A 15,542-nucleotide genomic window follows, 5' to 3' on the forward strand; every position below is an offset into this window, starting at 1 on the left:
AGATTCCAAAACCAACCAAACCAATGGATTTACTTGCTGCAGCAGCAAAATAGATAACATATGATTATATTATGCAATCGTGCATTCTCGTACGACTTTCGCATACCTTCAGACGCCAGTTCAGGTGATGCTCCCATGGTGGACAGTATCCAAACGACCAACAGAACCCGGAGGTCCGCCTCCATGACGTTGTGGACAGCGGGCGGTGAACGTCACACACGTGGAGTGCAAAAAACAAAATTCAAAGACCGTTTACGATACAGGAGAAATACGGTAAAACACAGTAAACACGGAGGATTTTTTATTTTTTTGGTGATTTTCAGTTTTCAAAATCAATTTTGCAGCGCATGGTGGAGAAATGGCGCGAAACGGTAAAGGAGGAGACTGCGATCATCGCATCAATTTAATTATTTATCTATTTAATGTCATCATTCCGGCGGCAACGGCGACGACGACGACGGCTGCGACGGCGACCGGACGGACGCGGATGGACGACACATGGTCCTCACGGGGAGAGCGGCAGCGACGGCGGCGATGACGGCGAACGATAACGCGACGAACGGCGGCAACGATCCCGACGGGATGGCGTTTGGCGGCAGACTGCGGTCGTGTGCGAACGTGAGCGGCGCGATTGTCGTCGGCACTCGGCCGACGTGCCGGACGCGCGCGCGCCCCCGAGGGTGGGTTTTCCCTCGGTTGTCTGTGGTGGCCGGTGGTGACGACGACGACGTTGTCCTTCGGCGGGTTTCATACGCACAGCGCAGCCAAACGATTTAACGCCCGCACTACACAATAATAATTATTATTTTATTGTATAACATAATAATATGTACTTAATAATATTACCTATACAACATTATTGCAACTCATACCAGCCGATCGTGAAAGGATCAGGGGCTAATGTGGGGTGATGCAGTAAGACGACCAAGCCAACCAGCTTCCCCTGTAAAAAATACTTTTGAACTGTCCCTAGTACCTAGGTGCTTATCATTTGTATGTAGGTGCCTATATTTCCTTTAGTTGAATAAAATTATATTGATAAGAGTTTTAGGCGATGGGTCTCGCAAGTCGCAACTTGCGTACCCGCAATCCCACGTGTTGCGCGTAAGCAATTTATCTGAGGTGGATGTATATTTATATATCCAGTAAGCACCTTGAATTCATATTATCATATTATTTTTAATATATTAGTCACGGACTAAGATTAATCTTAGTCTGTGATATTATCATGGCATTTCCAATTTACACAACGGGCGCGCTAACAGATTACGAGTCCACAAATACCAACCGATGCGAAACAGCCCAAACTTTTGTTCACAGTTGTTTGTTTTTATGGCGGTGATCTTATCAAATTATTTTTTTAGTTGTATAATTTTTGATAAGGATATTTTTGCTACTTAATAATGAAAGCAATTGATATTTCGAGAAAACATTGCATGGGATGCTCAAATTAAAATATGATAACCACTATACCCCTTGCCATTTTGTGCCACTTTAACCTCTGGAAACGATCATTATATTATTATTGTGTATTATTTCAATTTAAAAAATGAACTCTTGAAAGGTGCGTCTATTGCATTTGCTTATTAAAAAAGGTATGATTTAGGTAATTTACAGAATTTGTTTAAAAATTCAAAGTCACTTGAAACCACAACATAAAAAGATACGAAGAACTTAGACTGTGGGTTATAGTTTTTATTTTTTATTTTTTCAATAAAAATAGATGTAGTACGATTCCTAAAAAAGTTATCGAACAATTAAACACATAAAAAATAAATTGTTTAACAGTAAATAAACTCGTTTCTTAATACACATACTAGTATGTACTATGTACAACCACAGAATAGATTAAATACGTTACTCGCACTTCTGTGTACCACAAACTTCTATACTAACTATTTAAGATACTCTAATATGATTTACATTGTTATCAGTGAAGCTCGCACGGGGACAACCGCCATTTTGTTGGTTGGCATACACAAAATGTATAAAGAATAAATTAAATTATATATATTTTTAAAGGTGAAATATAATAATAATGACAAAATGTTCTATATAAAATATTTTTTTTTTTTTGATACAAACAACAAGTCTAAAAATAATAAAATACAATGCAACATCAATTAATATTTACCATAAATACATATATAATATAGCATACTATTTTCCAACCAAGAAGATGGTGGAACATGGCTTCAACTTACTCATCTAGTTAATACAGAAGTCTGTGCTGTATACAGTAACACTATATTATGATATCGGAAAAATAATAAATATATGACATTCGGTCGGACGACTGATCATTCTCTTTTAAAATAGAGTTTATTCAGTGGCGTAGCCAGGGGGAGGGCTGAGGGGGCTGCAGCCCCCCCCCCCCGAAATGTTAATAAAATTTAAAAATTATTTCAATGGTCTACAATATTCACTCAAAAAGTCTTAAATTGTATTTTACTAATTTTAAATTGTCATCTTTATTTTGTTAGTTTTCTATAGATTCGGCCGTGCTAATAGGTATTTAATCCGACCAAATACTTTTCCGACTAAATAGATATGGTTCTGAAAAGTATAGTTCATGGTAAATACGTTTCCGACGTATTGCATTTTAGATAAAATATACTTACCCTATAAAATATTTTTCCAGACAAATACGATTCCTAGCATAAATGTTCTTATATGCATCCCACGTGTATGATTTCTGCAAAATAATAATATTATGTAAAATAAAAGAATATTAAGTAATAAATATTATTCGTATACAATATATATTTTAAACTTTATATGAAATCAACTTATTATAGCATGCATATTACACGCATGTTAAAAATAATTAACTAATAAATAGAATAACAGCAGATAACTAAGTAATAATAACATAATAAAATTCTACTATTATTATAATACCCACTGCGAGAAAGCTATATTAACAAAAGGATAATAGACTGGTAAATAATAGCAAGGGAGGACGTCTCTCCCACATGTGATGTAATAATGTCTGACAAAAGTGCGTAACATTGCAAAATTTCGTAGTAAAGTCACAGTAGTCTTTTAACACAAAAAATAGAAATGCTTCTTTTTTCCCAATTTTCTATACAAATCGTATGATACTTATGTGATACAATTGTACATAATATATAACTATAACACGATATTCAAAAAATTAAACGGTTAGTGTCCACAAGCAAATGCATTTTTAGAAGCAAAAAATATAATTAATTATAAATTCGTGTTGTATTGGTAGTTATAGAGACTGAGACAGTCTTTCAAATAATGAACAGAATAAATAAATACAATTAAATCATAATCATAGCCAGTGGTGTGGTGAAAGGGGTCTAGAGGAGCAGCCGCTCCTCCAAATTTTGGGCGGGTGGGTACTGGGTATTACAATTGATCATATTATACTAGAAGTAGTGATGTAAATTCATCCTACTATACTATAAATAAGCATCAAGATAATCTGATTTTTTTGTGTATTTGATACAATAAATATTGAGTGGGTGGACACCTAGACTAAAATCTTTGCTCCTTGTGTTAAAATAGCTCGCCTCGCCACTGATCATAGCAGGTAATTAGATAAATAATTATAAATGAGAGGGAAAGCATAAAAATGCTTACAAAATAAAAGGCAGGGAAAAATCAATCGCCTTAGGTAGTGAATATTAATTCCAATAGGTACCTATTTAATTTATTTCGAGTTACTATGGTGGTATAATATAAAGAAAAAAGCGGGTAAATTAATGTCACTCTGCTGAAGGTGCGCACGCAAGGGGGAGGGGGGGGCTAACGGGCTGAAGCTCCCCCCTCCATTGCCCGTATTATTGTATTATTATTATTTTTATTTTTAAATCTACCGACAATTTAATATACTACATATCTAAGTGTGTATATTATTACTATAATTAATATTATCTTTAATTGTGATGACGACCACAATCCATAGATATGTAGATATCTATAATCTATGATTACAACCGAACGTACTATGTTACCAACAATCCGAACAACGTCAATCTATAAAAATAGCCAACATTCCGATTTCCGATAATTTTTCGACTTTCGTTATTATACTTATCAGTTATCTATGTAATTTTGAAAGTTCTACAACAATTTTCAAAAAGTCACCTAAGCGATTACAGTTATTAGATTGGACTAAATAAAAATGTTTAAACAACAAAATGGGCAATAAAATACATTTAGTCCAGTCTAATAAGTTTAAAATATATTTACACTATTTACAGTCATTGTAGTTTTTATTAAATCATAACCTTATACCGGAGACTAATAATTTCTAATATTAGATGTATTACCAAATTCATAATTATAAGAATACTTATTTATACTTATATTTTTGTAAATCTTCATTATTAATTTTTAAGGAGGTATTAGAGTTGTTCTGTACACCATATTTATGTTTCACAACATATATGATCTAATAAATCAGAGGTAAAAAAAATATTTACATACCTAAAAGGGTGTTTCTAATTCAAGGATATCACTAGGTAAATCCATTTTCAAGCCCCCCCCCAACGTAAAATCCTGCGTACGCCACTGCTCTGCTGCACAGTATAAGTCAGTGACGCCGAACCCTATGTTAAATTGTTAAGGTCGGCCATGGCTCAGCATATTTTGAAAATTTAAGATAGGGCCGCTTCATATTGACCATTTTCCTCTCCACGTTATGCCATTTTTTCCGATATTAAGATGTTGGGCCTCTTGAAATATTTTTCGCCCTACTAGACTTTTAGGACTTCGGCGCCACTGGTATAAGTTACGAGTACGGACTGTAATGGATGCCGGGTGGTATAACTATTAAATTTTAATTCAAATATTCAATCATATAATATTATCATTGAATACGAACAACTTTACTATTCTGAGCGGAGACGATTAATTGTCAGTCTAGGATATTTAAATATTTTACACCATATTAATTATATTGTTATTAATCAAATCAGATTCATTATCTACCAGACTCACTCAGTCATTCATAATAATATAGGTATTATACAATATTTTATAAAGTATTAATATAAGTCATTCAATTCAACAATAACATGCATCATGAACACACGCGTTTAAGTTCGCTCCATTATTTGTACTTAATGATGTAATTGCATTATCTTTTTCAACCATAGATTAATTATAAGAATTATATACAGTGAAACATCTAAATACCGGACACTCTCGGTCGCATAAACGTCTTCCGCTATTTGGAGGTCTCCGCTATTAAGAGGGGAAATATAGTGAGTACACATTTCACCGTTCCCAAAATGCCGTCCGTTATTTGGAGATGTCCGCTATTGAGAGGTGTCCGTTAAAGAAGGTTTCACTGTAATACTCTATGTTTTCAACGTATATCATAATATTATTATGGTTCGTTCCGGTAAAAATTTGCCTCGTACGCCTACGACATAAAAACGAATATTATCCAGTATATCCACTTCAAATTCTCCTCGTCACGAGGGAAAAAAGTCCATAACATTCATAACTCCTAACCGTTTCGGTGCTCTTGCCCTAAATGACACTATAGTCATGACTCTGTATTTGATATGGCCTCGTCCTTTCGTGATGACACAGTTGTTTCACCCTCCCACTCTGACCGGGTTGAGTTCATTGCAGCTCCGCCTCTCTACATCAGAAACATCAATAACTTCTTCGCATTTAAGGATGTATTAATTATGACCGTCGGCCACAACGAGCTTACATGAAAGTCCACTCCCTCATAACTTATTGTTCGTCTGAATAGTCGCGATAATTTCAACGTATTGGCAACCTATTTGATGGAAACTAACGCCAGTTTCTATACTTTTCATCCTCACTGTCAGCGTCAATTTAAAATAGTTATCAGAAATCTCCATCATTCAACGCTCCATGCTGACTGTTTCGGATTGATGTGGACTGTATTTACGAATAAATGAACTAACGCACTTTTTAAATAATGACTATTTTTATATTAAATAATAGAAATTTCAGAGTCGTTCGCTTTAGCGCGGTGTGCGTTATATGAAGTTATAATCTGTATTCTATGGTTATAAACGCGGCTAAAAAAAAAAATACAAAAAGGTGACCGATAAGCTCATCGCTGCGCGTACAATAATAATAATATAATATACATATATAATAAAATATAAATTATATGACAAAAACCAAACGAATAGTATTTGCGATTTAACACTGACATTTCTACCGCCCTGTCGGAAGAAGGACTCATTGTGAGGTAAATCCACAGAGTAAAAAAAAATAATCGTACCTCCCAATATTTTTCGTTGACCTCAACATCAACAAAAATAACAAACCTATCTTCAAAATCACTTCATTACTAAACACAAAAGTAGAAGTTGAAAAACTAAACAAAGCAACATACGACCCACCACGATGTTTCAACTGTCAAGACTATATATATATAACTATATAAGAGATAACACTATGGTCACACAAAAAATTACTGCCATCACCCATCGTGCTGCATTAAATGTGGCGACTGGCGAGGATATTATAAATATTATCATAAATTGTCTTAACATATTATGTTTAATTATATATCTAGCTCATTATATTTAATCAATTTATAAATCAAAATTATCAAAACTTTAGCTCTAAAAAACTAGCTATAGTAGGTCAATGGTATACGCAAGGGGGACATGGGGGTCAGATCCCCTCCCATTGCCTTTTTTGTTTTTGCTCACATTATGTAGGATGCACTATAATGTAATATTTTGTCATATTATGATCTATTAAAGTATTGAATTTTGACAATTTTGTCAATACCGACATGTAATGTGTATAATATAATAGTATAAAGTAATATTGCGTCCAATGGCCACAGTTGCCGCGGACTGTTTTTTCTTTAAATAAAAGGACACATCTAAATAGCGGAAACTTCCAAGTAGCGGACATTTTTCAGGAACGGGGATTTTTTCAATACTTTTATACAAGAAAACCCCTAAATACTGGACACTCTAAATAACGGTAAAATACTCGATTGCGCACATTTTACCTTTTTCATAATACGATTGCGCACGTTTTAATGGGACAATAGAAGTTCTATTACAAGCACCATTGTCCATTAACTTTACTTACATATTTGAAATATTTATAAAATTCTATACTTACCTAAGTTTTTAGGAATGTTTAATCAAAAAGTATATAGTGAACATTTCTATATTATATATTAGTAAGACACATTGCTTATAATGTAATAAAATAAATAACATAAAAAATTAAACCCAATCAGTTAACACAACACATTTATTTAAATAACCACACAATTTTAAAATATAAAACAAATACCTAATGAATCATTGGAATTTTTCATCAGTGATGAAATTCCCTCAGGCATTGGGTATTCTGAATGTTTTGATATATTGTCCTCATGTAATGGAACTGGTAGATCATCTGGATTTGGAACAGCTTTGTCTGATACAAGCATAAATAAATGTAATTTAGTAAGGATCTAATGAGTAATGGCTAATGTAAAATTGTATGTACCTATTGTACCTATCCAGAACTTACATAAAAAACTAATGAGTGTTCTTGTAACAAATTAAAACTTAATAATTTACAAAACTATATTATTATATAATATAATTTGTATTAAGTAGGTATTTATAATATACCATATTATAGCATTACCTATGTATATTTTACAATGTTACTAATTACTATTAGCTGACATAAAAGCCATTCAATAATAATAAATAATTTATATACTTACTAACTAAAAATTTTCTAATGTCCATGTTTCACAATTTGACAAACACCAATTCATCAAACATCAAATATTAATACAACGGTCTTGGATTAATACTATCAAAAAGTCACGTTATCGTAATTAAAAACAAATGAACATTAAAATTGATAATAGAATATATTGGCGTGATTTCGGCAAGGTTTATAGATAATATTATCTATAAACCTTGACCACCACGGTATAAACATGACCGTGATTACCGCGTATCTATTAACACACATTATCAACGCGGTATCGCTTGTGGTTTTAACAAAGTTGGACTTTTGACAACACAAAATTATCGTGCACCATAAATGCTTAAAATGTATTCATTGTAATATAAAATTAAATTATAATGTTTTTTTTTTAAACTATATTTGGGAGATAAAATTTAGCCCGCAGGAGGGGCAGCTGCCCACCCTGCCCCCCTCGTGCGCACGCCTATGAATAGAACATACATTTTGGGTAAGATAATATGTACGATTGCTCGTAAAACTTCATGCAATGTTGCCAAACTAGGCATAATTAAATTTAGTGGTAGTATAAAAAAAAAATTGAAGGTAATTTAATTTTGCTTGATCTAAGAGTTTTTAATAATAATTTAGTCAAATTTCATACAGATTCAATTCAATTAAGAATAAAATAAACGAATAAATCATAAAATGCATATAAATGTGTAATTCGATTTTGTTAGTATAGTAGCTGAACACATTTTTCTGGTGCATCTCCATTTCATCAAATTATCTTTTCGTTTATTAATTAAACGATATTTAAATTCTTTTACCACGAGTAACGTTTTTTTTTTCTTTCGGACAAAATCACACGTACTTCGTTTACTGGTTCCATGATGATGAATGATATTATTACAGCAGATATTAGTAGGTAACTCAACAACATACATATGAGTATATGGTGGGAATTCAAAATTACGATAAAATATGAGATAATCAGATAAATACGACTATAATTATCTTAGAATTTGTATCATTGAGTTATTAAATTTGGCAATATTGCACGATTGTGTAATCGTATTTAACACGCGGAATCGTAAACCAAAAGGGTACGCGCGCAATAGTAATGCGCGCAATCGTATTCTACCCCTAAATAACGGACACTTTTTGGCAATTTCGTTTTAACGTTTTGAAAATGTTTATCATAAATATTGAATAATCGTGGAATGTCTGAATAAATATCTATATTATCTATCTATATTATACATATGTACAATATTAAATAATTCCATAAAAATATTAGAAATATAGAAATATCAATGATGTTATATAAATAAATGTTGTAAATATGTAATTAATAATTTCTCCGAGTTATTTTCGAGAATTTACCCCCCCCCCCTCCTCTGAATAGCGGACACCTCTAGATAACGGGTAAAATTATAGCAATTAAGAGTGTCCGGTATTTAGAGGTTTCACTGCGTGTGTGTATTATACACAACTAAATGGGCTATGCTCCCACTGTATGTCTATGTTAAATATATAATCAGATATTATCGTTGTTACCTGTGTTATTAATTTATGAGAATATGAGATTATTATCGCTACGGGTTCAGTTCAAAGTTTTAACTTTATTGGATTGGATAGTCTTCCATATTTTGTTTAATGAAAGGGTTTTTTATCCTCATACATGAAATTAACAGGGATGGTAACCAGGAACATGTGTAATCTAATAGTGCAAGTTTCAGAACGATCGCACAATTGTTACATTTTAAATTAATTTTTAAGCGTACAATTTGTAACAAATGTCAGGTGATTCCTCGTACTCGATAAAACTTCAGCTGTCTTCTGTTGTACTACATCCATGACTCATGAGTGAATAGATTGGAAAAGATCCACAACTGCGAAGACAACACAGCCATCACGTTCACATCCACAAAAAAATTGACTTATAAAAAAAAGCGGAACGAAGGCCTATAGAAATATACCAAACTTAATTTGGAATTTAAAGTTCTTTTAGTAAGGTAATTGAAACACCATTCTCCTTCCAAAGATCTTTCGGATAATCCAAACCTATATTCCTTATCAACGATACCAAAAATGTATAAAAAGAAAAAGAGAGAAACATTTTCCATTTTCTTTTATTATACTATTAATGTTCAAATAACAATTCAAGCTAATGTTAAGAGAGCGCAACACCCGTATTTGTTGTCTCAGTCTTACAAACGCGTAACATAGTAAATTTACGCTGAGCAGTTCACGTTTTACTCCGTTAGTTTAAAAATTACAATGAATAAACCTATATTATGAAACTTTATAGTAAAAACGTTATCTCTGTTTTGTTGGAAGTATTTTTACGAAAATTCAGTTTTAAGTGAGTTATGCGCCTAATCAAACTCATATTCTATAGTCGATTTGCCCAATTTTTATTGATTTTCTCTCCCTCCCTTCAAATATGTTTATTGTTTTTATACATACTGATGAATTCCCCTTGTATGTTATATTATACCTACCGTAGGGATGATAAAAAAAACAAACAATAAGTAGGGGAAGACGGGGTATTACCCATAGAGTATTACTCTATGGTATTATCGTATGCTGGGCAAAATCGTATTATCGGAATATTATCAATAATTTTTATCATAGAAGTAAACTGAATACAACGATTTAAAACGTTTTGTTTGTTTATTTATTGAATATGATAGTACACGTGTTTTAATATCACGTTTTTAAAATAAATACGTTTTATATTTTTACATTTATTTTATATTTAACATACCGCACAACACACTAATGTTAGATTGTTATTCTTGTTTACGTAAAATAATCGCATTTTTGGGAAAATATCCGTAGTTAAGATATAAATAGCATATCGGGGCACAATGAAACGGTGCAGAATGAGGTATACATTATGTAATATCCCATTCCACCACATTATTTTTTTTTTTACGGTTTTAAATTATTTATAGCAATAATTGCTGTATTCATAATTTGTTTTTGTCTTTATTTAGTAAAATGGTACGTAATTATTACGTTCGAAAGACGGAGAGGCAAACATGGTCAACCGAAAGTATGGATAAAGCGATTTCAGCTGTACTTAAAAAACAAATGGGTTTCAAAAAAATCATTGGAGCGGTATGTAAAAAAGAAAAAAGAAAATCCCGATTTTGTAATTGATAAAACTAGCGGTAAATATAAATGTGTTTTTAATGAACAGCAGGAACTAGAATTAGTTGATTATTTGAAGTCTATGGCAAAAAGACTTTTTGGTTTAACGATGTTAGATTTTCGTAAATTGGCTTTCCAGCTTGCCGAAATAAATGGTTGCTTTCACCGTTTTAATCAGGCTGATAGAATGGCTGGTCAGGATTGGATGAATAGTTTTTTATTAAGACACCCAGATTTGAGCTTAAGAAAACCTGAAGCCATCTGGTGCTCGCGCTATGGGTTTTAATAAAGTAGCTTATACTCAGTTCTTCAATTTATTAACTGGTTGCATTGATAAATATAAGCTGAATGCGAATAGAATAATATACAATTGCGATGAAACTGGTATCACAGTAAATCCAAAAGGACAGTCAAAAGTATTAGCTACTAAAGGGAAACGACAGGTTGGCATTTTAACATCTGCTGAACGTGGAGAAACGGTTACTGCAGTAATATGCTTTTCAGCTAGTGGCGCGTATGTCCCTCCAATGTTAATTTTCCCAAGAAGAAGAAATCAACCACATTTTTCAACGGGACTACCATCTGAATCGTGGGTTGAATGTCATGAAACAGGATGGATTACTTCTGAGCTTTTTTTAAAATGGTTAATGAAATTTATTGCATTTTCAAGGGCAACAAAAGAAGATCCAGTTCTATTACTTTTTGATGGTCATTCTTCACATACTAAAAATCTTCCCGTCATTAATGCAGCTAGAGAAAATGGAGTGGTTTTATTATGCTTTCCTCCCCATTGTTCTCATAGATTACAACCATTTGACGTATCATTCATGAAACCATTAAGCACATACTATGAAGATGAAGTTAGAAAATGGCTCCGTTGCAATCCGGGAAAAATAGTTACTTTAGGAAATATTTCATCATTATTTGGTGCAGCTTTCATACATGCTGCAACCACGAAAACAGCAATTAAAGGTTTTGAAGCAACTGGAATATGGCCTCCAAACAATAATATTTTTAGTGATGAAGATTTTTTGCCATCGATTGTAACTGACATTGTACCTACTACTTCGTCGACTGAAAAAGATGCTGGAGTAAATGAAAACGTAAATAATCAACATTTGAACTCGGAAACGACCGACCAAGCTACAGTTGTTTTGAATGAGCCGCAGTGTTTACCTTTGCTTCATAGTCAACAAAGTACATTTCCGATTGAATCGCCTGAAAATATTCTACCTATTTCTAAAGTGAAACAAACAGAAAAAAGAAATTCACGAAAGAGAGGTAAAACAGCTATTTTAACAGAATCCCCTTATAAGAACGACTTGCAAATATCTTTGGAAACAGCAAAAAATAAAAATAAAGAAGAAAAAGAAAAGAAAATCAGAGAAAAAAACAAGTTAACGAAGAGACAATTATTTAAAACTGCATTAAAAAAGAAAAGAAAAGTTCAAAGAGAGAAAGAAGATTCAACTTCAAATGAAGATGATCCGGACGCCAAGTGTCTGTATTGTAAAAAACTATATTCAAAGTCCAATGAAGGATGGATTAGTTGTCTAGAATGTAGGAAGTGGTCCCACAACTCTTGTGCAGGAGTTGAAAGCGACAATGAAGCAACTCATACATCTAAATATTGTTCAAAAAAAAAAAATAAATGAATAAAAATAAGTATTTCTGTTCAAAAAAATAATATATTAAAATGTTAAAATGTATACACCATTCTACCCCAAGGTAGGGGCAGAATGGGGCAAAATTTTTTTTTTTGTATTATTAATAATAAAGTAAAATATATTTGAGTAATTTGTTTGATCATCGAAGTGAATTGATATTTATACTATTAAACATTTATTAATTGAGAATTGGGAGCCTTACATTAAGTAGAATACTGGAAAATCGATGTTAAGCATTAAGTATCCCATTCTTCCCCAGGTTCCCCTACTAAAATATTATAAAAATTTCAAATAGTGAATTTTGATATGCGAAAAAATTGATCAGGTATGCCATATTTATTATTCAATAGCTAATTAAGAGTAATTTACATTTGTAGTATAAATACATTCATTTATTAATTTAATGTTTGATATGAAGCTCGATAACTTTTAATGGTCTTGTGGGGCAAAATCGTAGGGGGCAAAATAGTATGGTTATACACTATAATACTGTATAATAACTATATAGGTACTTAGGTAAGTTGTATTTGTTGTACTACTGCCAATGGAGTAGGTTTTATCGCATGTTGTGTTGTGTTATTAATTTATTGACATTTTGATGAATTGAAAACAATGCTTAGGTACATTTTTAATTAATGAAAATGAAATCATACATAACTTACAACCTACTGCCTAATTTTAGTTAAACTTTACAAGTTAATTAAATAAAAGTCCAATACCAATTAATAATTTACCAATAAATATAATGAACTGTGTTTTGGTATAACAATTACCCTCATACGATTTTGCCCTAGAGTACATACGGATTTACCACGCACCTGGGGTACATTCGTATTTTTATCAAAAAAAAAGTAAAACGAAAATTAAACAAATTTAAAAAAAAAATAGAAAAAAGTTTCGAATAAAAGTTATAGACCATAAGTTTTTCTATATATACCAGTTTAAAAAATTTAATTTCGTTAAAAATTGCATGATTTATAAGCCATGGAAGCTTAACCATACGGTACTGCCCCGCCTTCCCCTACTAATTGTCTGTCTCGAAGACGTCGACCACCTATTCAGGAGACGAGGACACGGACACCAGTAGGTACACCACTCCAACTCCAGTCATTTCACATCTATAGCAAATAATATAAATTAGCTAACCATTGAAACGATGAACATTGCGACATTCCGCAATTGCCTTATGTACATACTTTCGAGACCACTGAAAAGCTACATATTCGTTTCCAATCAGATATATTAAATAATATTATTTAATATGATTTAATGTTATTTAAAATCTCTGTTTCCAATCCATTATAATATTATCTTAGTCCACATGTACCACGATTAAAGATGTAATACCTTAGTGGTGTGTTGGAGGGTAGGTATACTCAGCCACTCGGGTAGACGACATATTATGGGTCTAGGACTTTTCGGCGCTGCCATTTCGGCGCTGCCGTTTCGGCGCTGTCGTATCGGCGATAGATATTTTCGGTGCTGCCGTTTCGGCGACGCCGATTTGGGCGATAATGACAATATTCACGTTATAGTGAACATTTTTTTAGTACAAAATTATGTTTAATTTATGGTCTCATGAAAAATATTAGAAAAAAAAATAACATAATAACAATAATATAATAGTCAAATTTTTTTAGTAAAAAATTATGTTTAATTTATGGTCTCATAAAAAATATTATTAGGAAAAAAAATAATATAGTCAATTAATATTAATTACTAATTACTAATTAGTCTTTAGACAATTTTAGTTTAACAATTATAGTGATTATACAATTATAGTCAACATTTTATTTCAACGCTATATTATTTGATATTCCCCTGATAAATGTTGGAATGTCATTTTTATCGTATCTATCAACTAGTTTATAAATACGATTGTCTGTGTCTCTACATTTTTTTAACTTTTTCCGTGGACTTATAATTTAGAATGAGACGGTATGACAAATTATCATCAATAACAATTTTATCATAGCTAGGCCTTTCCGTTCAAATTATTGCCATTACTATTGGCTAGGTATCTGTTATTATTATTTTTATTACACTATAGGTACAATAATATATATACCTGGTACATATATACATTACACATACATAGGTACAAATTATCTTCGATAACAATTTTATCATAGCTAGCAGTAATAGTAACCAATTAGTACGTCCAGAACTAAACAACTAATAAATATTATAGTAACAATACTGTAAAAATAAAATATAAATTTTTTTTCCAATTTTTTTGTTATTATAATAAATATAATTTAAATGCAATTTTATAGTGCATTTTTATTTTTTTATTTGTCTACTTATATAATATATATTTTGTCATTATCGCCGAATCGGCGTCGCCAAAACGGCAGCGCCGAAAATATCTATCGCCGATATGGCAGCGCCAAAACGGCAGCGCCGAAATGGCAGCGCCGAAATGTCCCATTCCCACATATTATATCGGAATCCCTATTTTTGAATTTATGCGTATACCTTTTAGGCTTTAAGAAAGTTCATCTATATTATAGGTATATACGCCAACTAGGTATTAAAAATTCATACATTATGAGCATGCGCAAATTTCTAATTCATCATCGATCATAATATTAATATAATAATATCACCAGTATCACCAGTATCAAGCTGGCCATGGCCGCTAGGCCGCGAACGCATCCGGGTCCCCCAGCGGTATTTATGTCGAGGGGCCCCGATATTATTAAAAATATAATATTTCACTACTTATGAGCATTTTTTATCATTTTATGAAATAACATGTATGGGGGCCCTTCTGAAGAAATACATCCGGGGCCCTTTAAGTTCCAGGCAGTAGTAACACTAAAATTGCGTTGGTAAATTAATAAATAAAAAAATACTTAAAACTCATTTTTATTTTTTTATTTTACATTATAAAACTGATAAAAAGATATAAGATTCAACAAAATTAGGTATTAAAAATTAAGCTTATACCTAGCAATTTTATTTTAACAAAAGTCGACGACCACGAATGGGTGCACCTTCATCAAATTTGTAATTACTTGATCAATGTTA

At 32.1% G+C, this 15,542-nt stretch overlaps 1 protein-coding gene and 1 long non-coding RNA gene across 3 annotated transcripts in view; both read right to left on the minus strand.

Annotated features, from left to right (window-relative positions):
* LOC107164872 (protein turtle homolog B-like) overlaps positions 1-657 on the minus strand; it is a 349,438-nt gene extending 348,781 nt beyond the window's left edge. Inside the window, exon 1 of the mRNA XM_015512862.2 lies at positions 107-657. Coding sequence (XP_015368348.2) covers positions 107-185 — 79 coding nt within the window. The 5' untranslated portion in view covers positions 186-657. The remainder of the gene's footprint in view (positions 1-106) is intronic.
* LOC149057629 (uncharacterized) overlaps positions 1-7,996 on the minus strand; it is a 98,204-nt gene extending 90,208 nt beyond the window's left edge. Inside the window, exons 1-4 of one of the 2 annotated variants that reach the window (XR_016190893.1) lie at positions 7,712-7,994; positions 7,288-7,413; positions 2,622-2,695; positions 1,996-2,556 (exon numbers count right to left, since the gene is read on the minus strand). This is a non-coding gene — a long non-coding RNA (uncharacterized LOC149057629). Of the gene's footprint in view, positions 1-1,995; positions 2,557-2,621; positions 2,696-7,287; positions 7,414-7,711 lie in introns of those variants that run through there. The other variant, XR_016190894.1, reaches the window with a different exon arrangement.
* Positions 7,997-15,542: the final 7,546 nt, after the last annotated feature.

The sequence above is a fragment of the Diuraphis noxia genome, unplaced genomic scaffold, assembly GCF_037042655.1.
Source record: "Diuraphis noxia isolate RWA-SAM2 unplaced genomic scaffold, SU_Dnox_SAM2 contig0003, whole genome shotgun sequence".
Classification (NCBI taxonomy): Eukaryota; Metazoa; Arthropoda; class Insecta; order Hemiptera; family Aphididae; genus Diuraphis; species Diuraphis noxia.